This window comes from Zonotrichia albicollis, chromosome Z (assembly GCF_047830755.1).
Source record: "Zonotrichia albicollis isolate bZonAlb1 chromosome Z, bZonAlb1.hap1, whole genome shotgun sequence".
NCBI classification, from domain to species: domain Eukaryota; kingdom Metazoa; phylum Chordata; class Aves; order Passeriformes; family Passerellidae; genus Zonotrichia; species Zonotrichia albicollis.
In genome coordinates, this window is record NC_133860.1 from 33641098 (window position 1) to 33661628 (window position 20531).

At 39.2% G+C, this 20531-nt stretch overlaps 1 protein-coding gene across 6 annotated transcripts in view; it reads right to left on the bottom strand.

Moving 5' to 3' along the window:
* SLC38A9 (solute carrier family 38 member 9) overlaps positions 1-20531 on the bottom strand; it is a 46167-nt gene extending 25636 nt beyond the window's left edge. Inside the window, exons 1-9 of one of the 6 annotated variants that reach the window (XM_026795631.2) lie at positions 20386-20512; positions 19542-19693; positions 15383-15531; positions 6790-6922; positions 6063-6184; positions 5855-5918; positions 5651-5744; positions 4493-4663; positions 1877-1936 (exon numbers count right to left, since the gene is read on the bottom strand). In XM_026795631.2, the coding sequence (XP_026651432.1) occupies positions 1877-1936; positions 4493-4663; positions 5651-5744; positions 5855-5918; positions 6063-6184; positions 6790-6922; positions 15383-15486 (748 nt within the window). In that variant the 5' untranslated portion in view covers positions 15487-15531; positions 19542-19693; positions 20386-20512. Of the gene's footprint in view, positions 1-1876; positions 1937-4492; positions 4664-5650; positions 5745-5854; positions 5919-6062; positions 6185-6789; positions 6923-15382; positions 15532-19541; positions 19694-20083 lie in introns of those variants that run through there. The other 5 variants (XM_026795630.2, XM_005490651.4, XM_005490650.4 and 2 more) reach the window with 5 other exon arrangements.

Below are 20531 nucleotides of genomic sequence, written 5' to 3' on the forward strand. Positions count from 1 at the left end.
GACAGAGGTACAGTTCTCCCAGCTGAGCACAACAAAGATGATAATTTATCTGAAGCCCAAGTTGCGCCACAGGATCATCCTTCAAAGTCACATACCTATAAAAAGGCCTAATCAGTGCCCATGTGTACCTGCTGGAATCAAGTCATAGGAATGCTCCCCTGCATCTGGCTGCATATTTAGCATCCTAATCTGTCCCTGCACACTTCAGTGAGATCTTATCAACCAAAATTCAAATGCACTGAAGAGCCTAAATTACTGTAAATTGCTCTAAAAACAAACTAAGGATTACAAGAAAGCTACTATAACAACTGGCCGGTTGAAAACCCTACACTCAACAAAATCACTCTTGTCATCTTTGTGCCATGACAGGGGCAAGTACATCACTGCCAGACAACACAACACAACAAATTTAAGATGTGCTCCAGTAACAGTGCTAAGAGGTAATGCCATACTCCTCTCACATGGAGGTTGATCAATGGCAGCACCTGAACAAGTGATTGGAAAAAAATCAGCCAAAAATACCCTCTGAGGAACACATGCCTATGAAGCTCTGTGCTAAAATACAAAATTCACTGTTCTCATAATGTCTTACTTAAAATCTTGGCATCCCACAGCAGCTGATAGCCACTATCCTACATTGTCTCCATTTCTGTTCTGTCAAAAAAGGCAAAGGCATAAAAAACATTCTCATAAATTTCTTCCTTAAAAGAAGATTGTTTCACAAACCTTGAAAAACACTTTTGTTTCTTACTGATCTCCTTGGTAGCCCTGGATGTCCTGTCAAGAGACACTTGAACATCTGACAGCCCTTAATTTTATGTAGCAGCTGCTTTAAATCTTCTAGTTGGTGGAGGATAGTGTGGAATATTGTCTACTTTGCTTCCAAGTTATACCTCCTGCTGCATAAGCATGGGAGAGAACAGCAAAAGCAGGAGAGAGCACAAATTGGTGCCTAGCTGGTAAGGACTGTTGGAGGAGCAGGATTCAACACTAGCTCAAACACAAATCAACTGGTTTTCAGAATTATTTCTCAACTCCTTTGCCTGACTCCAACATCTGTTCTCCAGAAACACAGCTGCAGCTAGTGTTACACACAGTATGTTTCCCCATTCCTCATGCACTCAGGATAGAGAAAGCTTTCTGCTTCCTAAGAACCAGTACGGATTCAGTCACTATGAGAGAGGCAGAAAAGATTCAGGGGTTGACAATGCCTGCCTTGCTTTGCTCCTGCCTTCATTCTACATTATTCTGCCTACTTAAGAACTTGGAACAGACCTATGTTCACACTTGACTGCAGTTTCTTCCCTCAGTTGTGCAAATCTCACACTCTCCAAAAGCATAAGTAGAGGTGCAAGTAGCCTGACGATTACTTCTTTTTTTGCACTCAGCATCAAAAAAACTGTTCTTACATAAGTTTTTTGAAGAATAATCTTGCAGCACAACTTTTGAGTAGTAAAGTTGTCTCAGTCAAGACTTTAAACAGTAAACAGAACTAAGGCGCCTCAAATTTAGGGCGTGAAAGTTAAAACTCCTTAAGGCAATTCCTCATTGTGCAACTACTATTAAAAAGTTAACAATAACGCTTTTAAGGAGGATGTATCTGGGCATACAGAAACTTGTAACTAGTTCTTTAATACTTATTCTCACCTCCACTTTTTAAACTTATTTTTTACTTCCCCAGTTATTCAGATCTCCAAGTGTGTGGTTATTTGTGGAAGTACAAATCCCAGACAGAAACTTGCAGTTTTTTAAGAAACACATAGTTACAACTTATGATATATGATTTATAACTGGCATGTGGTTAGGCACTGAAACATAATGATTTACCTTTAAACCCGCACCCAAAACTGGTAACACAATACTAAGCGCTTCTTACCTTTGTTACTTCCATTGGTGCCAGGAACAATATCTGTTACATTAATGTCATGAACAAAGTCTGCAAAGAAGAAAATCTCACTATCAATGTCCCCATACCTGCTATTAGGCTTTCATCTGTTAACTTGACTGAAATTAAGTAAGAAAATATTTTGAAAAATTGTATCAGAGGAACAACACAGCAGCTTTAATTCCTTCCAGACCCAAGGGAAAGTTTTCTAACTACTGTAGAAGTGTTTTAAAGTAGCTCTACACTCTATTACTTTCTTCTCAGAAGCCCTGTCCATTCATACATTTCTGAAGACTCCCTAGTCCCAGGATTCCTGTTCCACAAGCACACCTCCACTTCTCCCAGCTACTCAATAGTATTGAACAGCAGGCCAGTGAGGAGATGCATCTTAAATCCAGCCTCTTTTGGGACACAAAAAAAAAAGGCATGCAAACATATCCCTAGTCCAGACAGTGTTATACAGAAAAAGCTTCCCTTAATAATTTTCTAATATTTTCTTTTTCAGAAGAGGCTCTGTGGGATGCTTTTTCCATGCTTCCATGGGAAACCCTAGAAAAAGGCTAATGCTTCACTGTCGTACAGGCATCTCTAGTAGGGTTTTATTTCCAGGACACTCCTGTGCTACTTTGCTGGTATACCAGTTATTTCCAAGTTTCTGCAACCTCACCTTTATAAGGGTATTGGATAGCAATTTCATTGTATTTATGCATTATGTGTATAGATACACACAGAAAATGCTCTATCAGCCTGGAAACTGCATTAGTGTGTCACTGGTTAGATTTTGCTTCTGTCACTGGTTAAGTTTTATTTCTGTTGCACGTGGGCATGTTATGTACAGAAAATCAAATGGGGTAGTTGGCTTCAGGTTTTTTAAATGCAATTAACAGCAGCTTGTTTCTCACAGAGAAAGCAAAAGGCCTTGTGGCAAGAAAACTGTTTCCTCCTTCTTTATTTTGATTTATGACATGCTAAATCACAAATAGGTTTCTCATACTTACTTCTACTAGGTCGGAGTACACAAAAATCAGAATATTTAACTAAAATCACAATTTTGTGTTCTTAATTTAAAAAAAAAGTACCTAGTGAGAAGCCACTAAAATTAATAGCTCTTACAGAATTAAAGCACTTTCAGATTTGTTATAGATATCAACTTGTGTTTCTTCTGTATTTAAAAAGCAGTTTAGGATTAGCAATTTAATTTGTGGATGTGATTTTTCCGATTAAACAAAAACTGAACAAGACCATGCAAAACCATGTCAAAGCCATGATATTGCACTCAGCTAACAATTCTTGCATTCTTTCTGTATTACAGATTTCTAGACCATCTTCCCACAGAAATAAATTTTCCCCCACCTAAACTGTATGTGCAGATGCTTTTGTATGAGAATTAAAGAAAATATAAGCTGCTGCTGAACACTCAGAGTACTTACTGAATTCCTGCTTAGAATACTTAGAAACACATGGTTGGAAGATGCCACTGTGTCAAACCTACATCACATTATGCATTTTATTTACCTAGTAATTAAGTAGTTGACAAGAAGCCAGTGATCCTAGACCAAACAACTTAAATAAGAACTCCAAACAAACAGAGGTAAGGGATAAAGTAACATGCCAGTCCCATGGAAAAGCACAACTTTTTCCTACAAAATAAGACCTTCTCACCATTTTAAATTTTATTTATGCCATTTTTATAATAATTTTATTTTATAATAATAATAATGCCATTTATTAGAACTGGCATTATTTAATTTAGAATAATTTAAGATTAAAGTGGTAAACTTTCAAAAAAAATCCCCAAGGTCTAATCTGTAACAACATATAAATTAGGTCAGCTATAAAATTCATCAGTCACTAACCAACACAGTAAAGTACACCCTATAGGGATGATGGGAATTCTAATGAAACACCGTTTAACAGGCTACTGTCTGTGCTGTTATTTGCCTCAGAAAAAACCTTCAAAACAGAGTATTTTAAATCTTAGCCAACCTAGTCAACGCTGTGAGTCAGATTTTCAAAGCTCAATTCCATCACCAATTCCCACAACTCTACATTGATTACACACACAAATGCTTGTGTGCCTGTGCAGGTACCAAGGTATAAAAACCCAACATGTTTTATTTTGTAGCAATGCCACACTAAGAATCATTTTTAACTGCAATAGAGTTCATTGTTTCTTCATAGATGCTTGCAAAAACTTCCTATACAGCAATATTTTACGTGTGTTTGTTGAAATCTATAATGAAACTGGTTTTTTTTCATTATCCTGAATAATTTCAACAGCCTAGTCTGCTATATGGCTGTTCAAATAGATACACCCATGCAAACAAAGGGGGAGTGAAAATAGAATGGAAACAAGCAGCCAGATTTAGGTTGTTTAAACTATACCAAGAAAACTACACTTCTGAGAGAGAAATTGAAAAAGTGGCTTTGACAACACAGAGGACCTTGCCTGTACCACCACACATAGTTACTTATTCTCAATTGATTTTTCACGCAATATAGCAGGAAAATCAAGATTACATAAAGTGGACAATTCTTTTCCAGTATAAGGCAGTCTTGATCTTTACAAAGGATTGCAGTAAAACTTATACAAAAATGTATACTTACTGTATATAAATTTCCCTGTGTTGAAAAGAAAGTTGGACATAAGTACCCAATAAACAACCATGGCTCCAACAAGTGATACCATAGAAAATAAGAGGCTTGACCATTGACCAAAGGATCCAAAGTAATACTTGCAAACATCTGGGAATTCCCAGTTTGAGGTATCTGTTAAAGCTGAAAAAGACACAAAACCCAAAAATATATCTAAACAAAACGTTACATTAGAGTCAGTAGAGTCTATAGTAGAACTATTCAGGACAAAATGTGGGGCTTTTTAGGAATACTCTGACACACATTCACAGCGCTTTCAAGGACTAAGAATATAGCCAGTAACTTGAAAATATAGCACTCATTAAGTGTTTGAGTGAAGAAGCCTAAAGTAGACACTTTTATTGTGGCCATACTACTATTTTGAATATTTTCAGAAGCACTGAAATAACACATGGCAAAAATGCCACCGTGCATTTGCAACTAAAGCCTTTTGCAGAAGTTATGGCAAAGTAAACCAGACCATGAACTATTCCTCAACCTATTCCTCTGCCCTGCAATGAGTTCAGTAACAAACTGACAAAGGTCTTAATGATCTTTATTTCTGTACTACGGATTTCTAGTGAGATGCACAAAAGCACCAACCAAAGAAGAGCCCCAAGGTGAGTTTTGAACAATAGAAGTACATTCTAATTAGAGCCACTGTCAGTGACTGCTGCAGCTGCTGAGAGGGCTCTTCAACACAGAATACACACAATATTAGGGTAATACAGGCACACAACACAAAGGGATACAGCTACAGCCTATGCTGCTCCACTGTGCAAGTTGATCAGACGTGCAGAGAACTGGACAGTGCTTATAGAGAAAAGATGCCTCTACCTCCCAAAGTTCCCAAAAACTTAGTAAGTAGACAATTGAAATCCTGCTTGAGAAGAGACTGTGTTTGGCTGTAATACCTAGGTCCTAAGAAACTGAAGTAATACCTAATGAGCGAAGACAGCCATTTAGCACACAGAGCTTAGACACAGACTACAAAAATAGAGATATTCAAAGAACAGCTTTTATTTGCAAGTCAGGTCTAACATATAGTGAAAGACACATACAAACAGAATCTAATACATATTGGTATTTCACACTTAAAATATTTGCACAATGAAGCTTTGGATTTCTTACGTATCATTTGCCGTGATTTCACAACTCTGTAACAGCAATAAAGAGTCAAAATGCCCATCAGTAAGATGAGAATAATTCCAGAAGTGAAGCCTGCCTGTTAAGAGGGAGAAATACAGTTCATTTTATTTGTGAATATACTAGAAAAAAAGAACAGTAAGCCATGCTGCCAAACATTTTCATATGCATATATTTTTCATATTTTACCTGTTTTATTCCCCATGGGATACTTAATATGGATGTACCCATCATGGTATTCCATATCATAAATCTAGGAAGAAAAAATCCAGTGAATATTTTAAGAACCAGTCTTACTTCACGCTGTCATCTTAGTTAACAAGAGTTATGTTGTTAATATAGAACATTCAATAATCATGCATTTTCTGGCTATTATAGGGCAAGGTGTTTAACATACATTGTCACTAGACTGGAGTTTTTACCATAGCCATCTGTGCAACTGTCAACTTTAAAAGCAGTTCCTAATGGACTGTACACATAGATTTCATCAGGAGCTGGGAGGACATGGTCAGGAGCAATCTAACAAATGGATAAAAAACAAGATTTATTAGTAACATCAACGTAACTAATTGTCCTAAATGCAGCAAGTCAACTCCTGTAAGTCATGGGAAATTACAAAAAAAAAAAAAAAAAAAAAAAAAAAAAAAAAAAAAAAGAAGGCAATAGAAGGTTGTACTATGCTAATTCTCTTCCTGGGGGGAAAAGACCAACAAACAGTTGATAGAATTTCTAACTAGATAGCTAGAAAAATGCATTTTTCTTCTGCAAAATGTGTGTAAACACACAATGAACAGATCATGCTAGATCAACAGTTCAGTTATTGCAGCTAGCCACTGATTTAATCTTATAGGTGGGAGAAATCTGGGCAGCCTGGATCACTGTTATAAAATTAATGCTGTTTGTATATTTTCTTTTAATGGTGAAGGCATTGCACAAGAAGTAAATAACAGCTCGTGATAAAACAAAACCTTCTGAAGGCACTCAGCTACTACATACTTGATTCAAAGCAAGCTGCAGAACAATTCTCCCCCAACCTTTATTTCTGCAGCTTATATAAATCCAGGCTGTGTAAGACACAACATGCCAGAGGCCACCCACTTAATGAGGCCCTGTTTTTGCCTTACCAATGCCCTGTCTGCAGGGGATGTGAGCCTGCTGTAGTAATGAATCCGCTTATTCATGGCTGAAGCTTCATCTGTGACTCTTTGCATGTCATCATTCACGCTGACTATGTTTGTGGGCTCCACGTGAAATGGCCTAAAGGAGGGGAAAAAGAGGGAAGAAAGGAAAACCCTTAAAATCATGGAACACAAGATACAACTCAAGAGAGCAACTCAGCAATACTCAGCCTGGTTTTGTCAATCATTGACACAAGGCAAATGACAAAATATCAATGCCATTGAGGGAAGTTGCCACCTGTGAAAAAACTCTGAGTTTATATACATATTAAAAGGGCCTCCAGCCCAGATTCTGTGGAGCAACTTAACATCACATCTAATATCCAGCTGTTAGTCTTCAACAATGAATCACACAGAGAAATACATGTTAATGAGCTTGGGCAAGCTTATTAGTGTTTTTAACGGGTGTTGCCAGAACTGGTGATGAGGAACAGAGGTAGAAACAGAAAGTGTTGAGAATGCAGAAGCAGAAAGCACAGAAAGAGGAATGAGCGGTGGCAGTGATGACCACATATGAAAAGATTAGGAACTACTAATCTATCTGAAAACACTATATGGAATTGTGTGGCGAAGGAACCAAGCCCAAATAAGTCCATGTGGTCATATATATTTTGAAGTCAAGGCAACGGGGAATGGAATATGTCTCCTTTTCCTCTACTCAGCCGGAGGCATGTTCACAGGCCTGTTCACAGCTGCTGAAAGAGAAAACAGGAACATCGCATGCCTCTCGTTTTCTCTGCATACACAGAGGTACAGAGCAAGCACAGCAAAAGCTGCTGCGAAAGCTACACCACCATACACCTTCATGCAAGGAGCACTACCAGACAAATGTGTCCGAAACATGATATTGCTAAATTTTTTTTCCTAACTCAAGTATAATTTACTTCCATATTATGCTCTTGCTTAAAAACAACATTGACTCCTAGCACTGAGAGGCTAATTCCTCAAACAAGACAGAGGACACTGTTGTCCTCTAAGCCTTAATACATCAGCTTTTTTTTTCTTTCAGCAGTAATTTACTTTCTAAAACTACCACAACAGCTTTCTGATCTTCCTCTTCCAGGTTGATGTTTAAATCATTCATAAACCCATCGAAGCAGAGATCACAACAAACTTCCCACCACTAACAACAGAAACTAGGTCAGCCATGCCATTTATTCTGTAATATGAGCAAAATCTATTTGAATTTACTGTTTTTCAATACCCATTTCTGTATCAGACTACAAAGGAACTTGGGCAAGCCCTCCAACCCCAGCTCTCAATAGCATCCATATAAAACTTCCCATTCTTTTTCCCAATGAATCATTTACTCATTTGTACTATGACACCTACATGTTATCTGTAAGGAAGATAAGAAATACAGTCCTGAAGTTCTTTGCTCTTTGTAAGCCAGGGAGATAGGTTCCTATTCCTGTGTGCTTAAAGGGGAGATAGTAGGTGGGAGTATCTATGAAAGTAAGAAAATCTGACTCACAAAAGGCAGAAACAGAGAATACAAACTTCTTTCTTTTATCTTAATTAATTCTTACCTATTCCTTCATAATGGAAAAAAAGGCTTAGATTTGTTAAGTTGTCTCCTACTTACTGAAATGAAAATGAACACTTTTAAATTTTTAAATCATTCTCAATTGACTCTTCTTCCTATGATTATGACATAATGGGGAAAATACGTGTTTTATGTGTGTGCTTTTGTGGTGTTCTTATAAACAATTTAGAAAGATATCTCAATGTAACAGAAATAAATTTTAAGCAATAGCTTTACTACTCAAAACACAGGCACATGCGGCCAACTCACTCCACATGTAGGTAATATACAAAAATACTTATGGACTTTCAGTTCCAAAGGACTTTACTCATTTTATCTTATAATTTATTAGGTTGAGCAAATCATTGGACACAGCTAAAAAATATTTAGCTAGAAGACCTGTAAAATAAAGATTGTAGTCATGAAAACATGAAAAGTAACTTGTTTAAACTTGTTTAAATGCTGCTGCACCTCTAGTCAGCTCTCTGCTATTTTCTTTTTGGATTGCTGACATGCACTATATTTAGAACACTTAAGTGTTTTGCTAATTATAAAGCAGCTGCATAGTGTGAAGACCTTCCTCTCTTTCCTCATCTCCATTTAATATTATTAGTATATCACCATGAACTTTCACTGCAACTGTGGAAAGGTTACAGTGAGACCAAGTCCACATTTTGGTTAAAAGTGAGTAGGCAGATCTGTGACAAAGATTTCTTTCAAAATGGTGTTCAACAATTCCTAGCACAGATGTTAAAGAAAATTCTTCCAGAGTGTAAAACAGTCAGAGATTATTTTCTAAAGCAATGCAGGTGAAATCCAAGGATGATTTTAAAATTAAAGTAACAGAAAATATGCATACAACATCCTATTTTTTGTGGGGAAAGCAGTGTTGTCAATGACCAAACAAATATAAAGAAAATAAATTATGTGTAGTACAAACCTATCTGTAGATAAAAAATTTCATCTTCTTCAGTATTATGAACAAAATCTGGATTAAACAAGCAATTTATGGTCTAGCACAAAACAAAAGGGTATGATCCAGAATCTAACCTATGGGTGAGGAAAAGAAAATAAAATTAAACAATCCCTATGAAATTGTATGTACCTATAGCTCCTGCTTCCTGACTAGAGGGGTTTATTGTTGCCAGTACTTTGGCTACTTCCCCTCTTGATCCCTGCTACTGTGCATGTGTTGAGAATTAAAATTATGTAGAGCACCACTTAAGTGGATTTCTTCCAGCTGCACCACCAGCCCTGCTGAGCACTTGCCAAAACATACTGACCACCAAACAATTTTATGTTATTTGCAGATCTCTTTGGAAACATCAATCAGACTTAGAAGCTGTGTGAGCAGGCTGGGAGGCCTGCTACTTACCTACCCTCATCTCCACTAGGAGAGGGTAGCATCCTGGTCAGGTTATTGCTCCCAGCAATACCTATACAAAAGAATGGCTGTAGGCCATACTCAAACGGGAGTCTGAGAAGCTCTCTCAGGGACTCAAAGAAGCTCTCAAAGACTGAGATTTTCAAAGCCCAAAGCAGGTAGGATATCATTTGGGTATATTTTGAAAAACTCTGTTTAGGGACCTTATGTCTAGCAGGCAAGCACCAGCAAGTATTAGCAAGCACATACCAGTATCAACACATTCCTATTAAAAAAATCTGATTTATACAAGCAATTATATATTATCTCTCATGGGGCAAAATGTTTATGAAAAGAATGTTGGACAATGTGATCTGGGGGAAGGGGAGAAATTACATAACTGTGATTATGATGTGAAACAATGCAGACAATTTTCATGCACTGAGATAAACTATAACAGCCCTCAAATTTCACACACACTGAAAGACACAATTACAATTACTGTTTCAGCAGCTAGACAGAAAAACAGTGCTCTTTTACCAGAGCAAACACACCAGGAAAACAAAGCTGTTTTCCACCAGACCATGAGAATGGACAATTTGCAGGACCTCATGCAGGACGTCAACATCTTCCATACATTACACCTGGCAGCTGTATTTTTCAGAAACCATTCCCAGAAAACCTACAGCTACACTCATCTTTTCTTGCTCTCACAAAACACAGTTAATTCTCTAGAGCTGGCTCAGGAAAAGAAAGAGTGCTTCTGTCAAAACTTCCTCACATTTTTAACTTCAGTAGCAATTTTATAAGAAAGAAAATGAAAAGAGATGCTCATGATAAGCAAAATTCAAGCGTTGGATTTGGAGGGCTAGAGGGAAGAGCATAACAAGGCCACTAGTCAACTATGTAAAATTTTGTATAAGGGTGCTACATTCATCTTATGTAATCATCAGCAATGTACTACATCTTGTAGGGCAATGAAGGAGTAATACTAACACATACCTCAAGACCTTTCAGACTAAGTAATACTACTTTTCAAGTACCTTTGCTGAAGTATTTTTAAACATCGAACAACTGGTTCTTGAGATCTGATCAAAAACATGGTAAGTATTCAGCTATTACAGTATAATAGAGGTTTTTTGTACCATTATGTCTTTTGGCTCTACATGACAGTATTAATGACTTTAGACAAGCTTTTAATTTTTAAACAAATATAGAAAACCTTCTTTACAGGATGCTTTACAATTTCTTTCCTCCAAACAGACCCCTTTAGCTTACTGCAGAGATTTCTTTGACACCCCATATCAATCATTTACTTTTTAGGGATGCAACAGGATTGTTACAGAGAAATAAAGCTACGAAATTCGTACATCTTTATTGCCTTACTGAGTTACCAAATTATTATAGGAATGCTGCAAATGACACAAGACAAACTAAGGAGTAAAACTGATTCACTGTATTGGAAACTAAGGAAAGGAAAAGTAATAAGAATAGGTAGCTATTTCATAATTGGCAACTACATATCTGGATAGGAACACCAGGCACTGGAACAGGCTCTCTAGGGAACTGGGCATGGTACCAAGCCTGTCAGAGTCCAAGAAGCGTTTAGACAACAGTCTCAGATACATGATCTGATTCTTGGGGCTGTCCTGTGAAAGGCCAGGTGTCCGGTTTTCGGCTGTTTGGATGGCCTGGAAAGGCCCGGGGTGGCCTTGGGGCAGCCCGCGTTTCAAAGGACGAGAAGAGGCTTCAGTTCTTTTCTCGGTCTCGGTGTTTATTAATTGTTTATCTAAAAGATTTTCTCTCGGCCCGACAGAGGTCTGCTCAGCAGCCAGCCATGAGCACACTCCCCTTCCTCCGGGCGGTCACCTATCTTTATACCCAAAGTTACGTACACAATATTTATCATTTTTCCCCAATACCTTTCACCCTTATTGACCAGTGCACTTTTAGTAATGACCAATCCCAAAGTGCCACCATCACCACAGAAGATGGAGGAGAAGAAGAAGAAGAAGAAAGACAGGACACGCCCCAATTCCTCCATCTTACTTCTCTAAACCCCCCTGTACAGAAATCCTAAACCCTGTGTTTCACTCTCTAATTAACTAATCCCTTCACCATTCACTCCGGTGAAATCCTCCTATCCTCATACAAGTGTCGTCTCCTGTGTAGGATCAAAGTCCAGCCACCAGACACTTCTGGCAACATTCCAGGACTCCCGAGCCCCCCAAGGGTGGTCTCGGTGACTCGGCACCTCAGTCCTGAGGTGCTGAGATCCCACAGCCAGGAGTTGGATATGAGGATCCACATGGGCCTGTTCCAACTCAGGATCCTCTGTGATTACACATATCTGTGTGCTTCTCTTAAGGAAATCTGTACCAAAGAATTCCACAAGTGACTTGGGTTTTACTTTCTAAGTTGTCTGAATTTACTGAAGTATTAAAACAGTGTGCTTACAGTTATTTTGTAAGATCTTCATTCTCTTCGCAACACACTTTTCCTAAGTTTTTCTACATCTATATCACCATTGTAGTAATTACAGCATGAGAATGACAAGTTTCTTAAAATGTTGGATGCACAACTAAAATAACCTTTTGAAGCATAATGTCATTGCTGGCACATTTTAACAAATTAGGAATCATAAGCTTTACCACACCACACTTCAATCACTATTCCTCTTCCCTGTAAAAGATAAAAGGTATTCTACTCATCACTTACTGAGAAATATGAAGGTTCTTAATTAAGGTCACAATTCTTTCCAATTAATAAGAAGCAATAATAGGAATTCACAAAAATATTGGCAAAATGGAAAAACAGAGAAAAACAGGGAAAGCAAGCAATGGTGTAAAATGATCACGTTTGTGTAGAGTGGTAAAGGCATAATGAATGCAGAAAGGACAGATTTGCACAGGTTGGCGACCTTCTCCTGTGTTAAAAGAACTTTGAAAATAAAGGGAATCAACCGCTTTTGCATTAAAAACGCTTCTCTGCCACCTACAGACACTGTTTAATTTACAGCTGATTAATTTAACTTACTGATGCCTCCTACTTCTGATAACCTGTGGGACTTCAAAAAAGAATAGGGAAAAAAGGCAGAATGCTTGATCCCTATTTAGCAGGAGGCATTGCGGAAGATTTTTCATATGCAAAAGAACCAGCACAAAACATCAATTGCTTCTCTGAAGGTTCAAGTATTCCTGACCGACAACTGCAGTATCTGTTGACAATGAACAGATTTAAAAAGCAGTTTGAAGAAAAAAACAAACACCCTCTTTTCCGTACCACAATCACCAATAAACCAATGCAGGAATGATATTCTACTTTTTAAAGGGAGCTACAAAATGGGAAAAGCACACTGAATACGGTGAAGAAAGAAGAGCAATAACATTCTCTTTAAAAGGATTAAAAGTGGCTTTATATTTCCCTCAAACTTGCAAAACAATACTACACAAAGTAATTTACAACACTAAAAAACAATTCGTTTATTGTTCTTATGCAAACACTGAAAAGCATTCCTTTCAAAAATCCCAAATCCTCCAAGCTGCTAAGAAAACCAGATAAATATGCAAATTCCTCAAATGTCAAACAACCCAAACAAAAGTACAGAAAAGCACTAAGACAAACAGTAATTACTACAAATCACACTTAACACTTCAAGAGCTATCTCAATCAAAGCAAAGCTACCAAGCATTCACTTGAGATCTAGTTTCTCAATACCAAGTTAAAAAACAGGAACAAAAGTAAGAGCAAAAACACTTTGCATTGTACTACTGCATTTTCACTACTGGATACTTTAATGCCTAACAATTCTTATTCCCAGGAGCCACTATTCCCTGAAGGTTTAATGAAGAAGCCCTTAAAACTGTCCACTAGCTCTGACCCTGACCGACACAGACTCCAATGGCCTCTTCTTCCTTATTTATTCTTTTAAACTGTGGGGGCTGACTGTTCTAGTACAGAAGTGAACTTCAAGCTTGTTTGACCCCTCTATTGTTTCCAGGCCTTTCAGATATCCCATGTCTCCTGCCCATCATCCTTGGGCCTCTGCACACCTGGAAGGCAAACAAGCTAGGTCGTGGAAAATGAGAGAAAGAATTCAGGAGAGGATATTTAGGCAGATTTGCAGAACTGAGACTGAGAATTTGGGCACACAATCCAAGTACACACTTCTGCTTTTAGTAAGAGAACCAAATGCCACAGGCACCTTTTATGAAGCTGAGTATCCAAACTTGAGAAATCACAGGGAAAAAACCCAACCACACAATATGGAAACAATACCTAACTTCACTTAGAAAAGCGAGTCTTAGCATTCAGGTGTTTCAAAAAACCTCTCTCATTGCTACTGCAGCATCATCACAACACCTGAAACCCACTGCTCCTCAAACAGAACACATACTTCCTCCAAAACAATTTATGTTTGATTTGCTCCCAAAAATCATACATACATATTAGCAGTCTTCTTACGACAGGAAGGGATCAGATATTCCACAAAAAGAGAAAGATTTAATTTACGTTCATTCACAGTTGCCTTTGCCACCTGCAAGTACTGTACCGTTTCCTAGCCTTTATAAACATAATTCTGTATGCTCCTAGACCTGTGCTCCCTTTGTTCCCCTGGATTCACTTAGACCCTTATCCTCCTTCCTTTACTCGCAGAGAAGAGGATGCTCATAGGCTCTCACAGCTTTCCAAAGCTGGAGGCTGACAGCATCAAAGCACTATCCTCAAGAGCTTTTCATTTGCTGAAGCAGCCACTGACAACAGGATTTTGTATGTAACAATGCCATCTTCAGTTCTTTCAGGAAACTGCATTACTGAAATACGATGGATGCAAATAGGAAAAAATTAGCCATAAATTGGTCCAAGAGGTGCTACGGTGCTATTCCTTCACCTAAAAATGGAAAGCTGATGTCTTCAGCTAGTATTAGGAGGACAGTCCCATTCTGATCTCAGTTTTGGTTCTACAACCAGCCCACAAAAAGGCTTAACTGCAGCACAGGAAGTCCTTCATTCCAAACCCCTAAGTTAAACTCTTAAGAAAACATGTAAAATAACAACTTAGCTAGAGTTACTATTTTTGACGGCACAGTAATAATGCTGGACTGAGGAGTTTTTCACATTTGCTCACTCTCAGAAAGCACTACACTTTTTCTTAAAAGGCAGTAAAGGTCAGCTCACTTAGTACTAGCAAATAATGTATTTTTCCAGCATCACCTGCAGAATGCATACAGCACCATCTACACATACTGACAGCAATATCTGGCAAACTTGCTTGCATAGTCTCAACATTTCAGCTAGTTGTCCTAAATAAAAAAATTATGCTCCACTATACACACACATGCTTGAAGAGCATGTTCCATGTTTGAAGAGCACTTTAAAAGCCTCACAATGACTTCTTAATGGAGAACACTCTCTGAAATGATAGTAATAGAAAAACCTTATCCTTATTAAAAAAACCATAGTAAGAACATCTGTTCACTGAGTGCTTGGAAATAAAATACTATCATATAGTGACAAAGTAGGAACTGTTTGCACAAAGATCCTGGCTTCCAAACTTTAATCTTCTGTCTCTGTAGAATTCTGTTGCCAAAAACAAAGATTAAACAACTCTGTGCCTCGCAGTAATTCTGTAAGTTCATCTTTCCTCATACCTTTTGCACTTATAGTCTTCTGGATTAAACTGTATATTCATGATTCCATAATTGCTTTCATCACCTCCCACAGGAACCAAGATAGGTTTGGTATCCTCTTCCATATTTGGTGAATATGTCTCCTTTTAGATTCTGTCAGTTACTGCAGCCTGAAAAAAGGAAAAAAAGAAATAAGTCCACTGAGTTAAGCAAAACTATGTCCCTGCTATGAATTTAACAATGGTAGAGTCCCATGATTTCACAAGCTCCTGGGCTGAAAATCACCAGTAAATAACTTCAACATGCCACTTGAGAATTCTCATTCCACAATGCAAACATCATGAGGCATGTACAGTGGGGAAAGTAATTTTTTAAAACACTCTATCCAGCCCTTAATCTCTTTTAGCACCACAACAAGGCAGTATGAATTAAATATAAATTTCTGAAGGAGCTGTATGTTTCACTAAATTACTTCAAACTTTGCAGCAGACACATATGCAGTTTATTCCAGTTCCAGTACATTTCCCATAATAAGGATCAGATTATTGCAGTCTACTGTGTCCAGGTCTTTTGAATGAAAGGAAATAAATGGTTTAATAATGCATTAATAACAACTATTAGATGCATTTAAACCACTCCTGGTGAAAGAGTGGGGAGCAGACCACTTTTAAACTAATGGATTTCTACTCAGATTTAATTACAGGCCTCACAAGGAATTTTCTGTGGTCTTTGTGCAGCTCAACAAACATAATGAGCTTAACAGCTCTCATTTCTGTTATCTCCTGTAGAATTCCTCAGGTAGGACTCCTTCAAACAAAAACCTCAGAAGCCAGGACACTTTCAAACAACAATGGTAGAAGAATCTGTTCTTCCATCTTTCAGAATGCTTTAAAATGTTAGGCTGATGGAAAGACAGATTACAACCAGAGCTGGCACAAGAAGGGTACTGCTGGGTGTTTGAAACCTGGAATGGCAATGGAAGAAGATAGAAAGAATAAGGTGTGTATGATCCTTCCGCATCCTCACAGAAGTACACCATAAAGGCCCAATCTCAGAAATCACACCAACCCAAGTTTAGCAGACACAGTTCTATCCCTTCCTAGATGCATACTGCCAATCCTCTTCCATTAGCTTATCCTGCTAATACCCCTGGCAAAAAATCAAAACAAAACAAAACAAAGAAGCTGAAGGAGAGGATGAAAAATGAAAGTTATCGCTTTTCAACCACATCTTCTCTCCTGGGTTGAAAAAACTGCTGCAGGATGCATGGGAAAACACTGATCGACAAGGTGGCAAGAGCTGCAGAAGCATTAAGATTGGCTCAACCTGCCAAGGAAGTGCTTTTTAGAAGACAGACACAGGTAATAGCTCTCTGCTCTCAAGAGGAGGGGATCAGTAAAGGACCCATTTCATGAAAACTGTACTGAAAGTTCAAGTCCTGCTTTAAGAGCTCAATGGCGTTTATGCAATCACATACTGAACCAGATGTGGACCGACACAGATGAAAATCAGCTATTCTTTCTTTTGCTTTAAACCCACATCAGCGTTGAGTTTGGGGGCTATAATCCGTACGCTAGCACGCCTGTGCAAGGGAGGGGATAGTGCCATAGAAGCCATTTCATCTTGCAGTGGTGACAGATTCCCCATAGTTTCAACATCCACAACAAGATATCTGAACAGTTACTAAGTTTAAAGGAATGGCTGAAAGAAATGATTGTATCTTGGTCACTTCAGCTGTTTGAGAGGATACAATATGCGAGTCCTAATAATCAAGGCAATCTTAGGAGACTTACTTGCACCAGCAGACAGCATACCTTCTCCTACACTAAATTTTTCCTATTACACTCCCTAAAGCTTTATTACTCTACCTTTTTTAGATCCTTTCCAAGGGATCCTCTTATCACCCTTAACTTACTGCTTTCTCTCTTTTGCCACTCCAGCCTTCTAAAAAACATCAGTTCTGATTCTTTACCTGGAAGTCCTTCTTATCCACAATACTGCTTCTGGCTCCTTGGCCCCAGCTAAGCATGCTCTCATCCTTCTCAGCTCCTCTGATAATGCTTAGCAAATGGATTTCTGCTCCTCATGTTCTTTTTATTTTCTGTCTCTCCTATACACTGTCAAAAATTGCTTTCCCAACCCACCTTTACTAGGCACTACTTACAAAGAGTTCACACCAATATTTTTACTTCTTTTCACGTGACATGGTATTCCTCTCCAAACTCTCTTAACAGATACCCTTTTACACACTTTTCTACTGCCTCCTCTTATTTTTCTACAGCTCTAGCCTTTCTGCTTTCTCCCTGCTGATGCCCTTCCAGATAAAATTCACCCTGGTTCACATGAGCTTCCTGCAACAGCTAAATAATTCTGAAACAAAAACACAGGCCCTGGAGATTTCACACACTGCTACAGGCATTCACCCAGTCCTCTGCCACTCCAATTAAAATATGTTATTACATTATTCTATTCTATTCTCAACTGAACATTCTGTGTTCATTTTACGAACAGACAAATCTAGGTGTCAAACATGATCCCCTTTACTTGTTCTGCATTTTGCATCTCTCTGAAGAATTTAAATCACACTTCAGATCTAGCCATAAAAAGGAGATAAATTTTTAAATTCCTAATGCCTGAATTGAAAATTGAAATAAATTCTAATCCCAAGCAGTCAGTGGTTTTAGCCAGAATCTTCCATAGAACCACATTATAGACATCCCTTCCTTCCACAGACCACGGTTTGTGAGACAGATTAAGCAGAGATCAAATGCACATCCCTTCCTTAAAGCCTGTTAATACTTGCGCTTTATGAGTTAGCCTCATAAATGCTGACAACAGTGATCACCAGTTTGATTTTTTTCTGTGCTACTGCTGTAAAGAAATAACCCAGATTTTATAGTATTCTGTGAAGAAAAATAATCCAAAAATATCATGCACTAAGTTTGGCTTGACAGCATAATTTGAGGCTTGTGGAGCTGGTGCTCACTCGACTCATTATGGTCAATTAGAAGCTGGGTCTGCAAAAACAGCTTATTTTTTAAGTACCTATTGTTGATAAGAATGGAGTTCATGACCAGCAAACTGGCTACTCTACAAATAGATGCAGTTATGACACATGTGAAGATTGGAACTGGAGCCAGTACAGTTTAAAGGACAACTGTAAGCAGAAAAGCAACATGAAGAAGAATTAACCAGGTTAATCTCTCTTTTACGTATGCCTGCAGAACATTCTGTTGTTCTGCAAGCTGAAGCACTACACCAGAAGGGCAGGAAAAGGAAACAAGTGGGACAGAATTTAATAATCCAGGTTTCATCGCTGGTCATAAACTGTGAAGCAACACCTAAGTCTACGCAAGTTATTTTTCCACAGTCTCACTCTGGGCTACACTCCACATGACTTTTAGATGGTAATCTGAACCTTTAATCCTCACTGGCTCAGCTCTACGAGCTTCTGCTTTCACTGTCTTCAGGTTCTCTCAACCTGGTTTCAAAGTCTAAAATCACGAAGGAGTGAAGACAAGGACATGGTAGATTTAGAAACCTCACTGTAGCCTGTGATCTACTAATGTTAGCACTGGATAGCAAAACCGTATTAGTTGGCTTCCACTGTGAATTTAACAACAGCAGTTTTACATGCGTGTGATGAAGATGAGACACATCATTCACAGTTACAGCCCAGGCCATGCAAGAGAGCTAGCAAACAGGTTTACCCTGGCAGGAACAAAACTGTGCTCAGTTAGTCAATCATCCCAACTATCCCATAAGCATGGACTGTGCTTAGCTGGTATTTATCAGAGAACAACCCACAGTGGGCAGGAGAAGAAAGGCTGAGAGGATCACAACTCCACCATGCCATCATGGTGCTGTACAAACAGCAACTGGAGCACTGAGAGCTATTTATGCTTTATTTATTATTAAAAGTCATTATTTCTAAAAAGCACCTCACACTCATGGTTTAAATACCAGAATCTGCTAATCAAAGTATTTAGTTCAAACACAGAAATTATTTTTTTAAAGTGCCACTTGGAGTAATCTGGTCTTCTCTTAAATTCTGAGCAGGATGAATACAGTTCAAGGCATAGTACTCAAGCAAGCTGCAGGCTGTGCACATATGAGAAATAAGCAGAGTCTACACTGAAAGAGGAGAACTTCAACACAAGTCAGCATAGTTCTTCAGTACCTGGAGCGAATCCTCAATCAGAAGGGACTGAAGAATGCTACATTAGTCATGAAAGTAGCAGCATATATATTAAGAGCTCCTTAAAACGTGGACAGCATGCCGCCTCTTGTGGCACCTTATGGACACCCCAGCTTGTCCACACTCTCCTACAACTGAAATGGTTAACGGCGATTAAAACTGTATTAGCAACGTAAGTCAGCAATTTTTTGAGAAAAAAAACCTTCTGAATACACAAGCTGAACCTCTGCTGAGCTTTAATGTAGCTCTGACTGAACGAACTAAATGATAAATCTAATTAAATTAAAAAGACCCAGCATGTTCAACTAGATTTGTCTTCGACGGATAAAGCTCATATAATTTCTGTATTTATGGGCACTGCAGATAAATACTTAGAGAAACGAAACACTATCACCTTAGGCTAACTTACATTTTAAACGATTTTTGTTTTTAACTTAACGGGTTCTCCCCCAGCCCGCGAAAACGGATGTAAACATTTCCCTGCTTCACGGACCGCCCGAAAATCTCCCATGCTGTTCCTTTACCTCCGCCCCCGTTCTGACGATCTGCCCGCGTTCTCCCGAAACACGGCGTGGCCAGTCGGTGCCCTGCGGCTGGTCAGCGCCTGCAGCCGGCGCGCCTCCCGGCCCCTCCGCCCCGCGGGTCGTGCCCCCGAGCCGGGCGGGCAGCGGGGACGCGGACGGGGACACGGACGGAGCCCCGGCAGCGCCGCCGCCTCCCCGCGCTCCAGAGTCGCCTTACGCCCCGAGATCCCCAAGGGCCGCTCCCGCCGAGCCGCCCCGCCCGGGCACCGCCGCCGCCGTCCCGCCTGACGCGGCTCCTGTACCTGAGGCTCGGCCCCGGCGGCGCGGCGCTCCCGCCGCGGCCACAGGAAGCGCGCCGGCGGCTCCGGGCGTGCCGGGCCTACGGGCGTGCCGGGCCGCGTAGTTCCTGGAGCGGCTGCGCCGAGGAAGCCGCCCAGGCGCTGCGGAG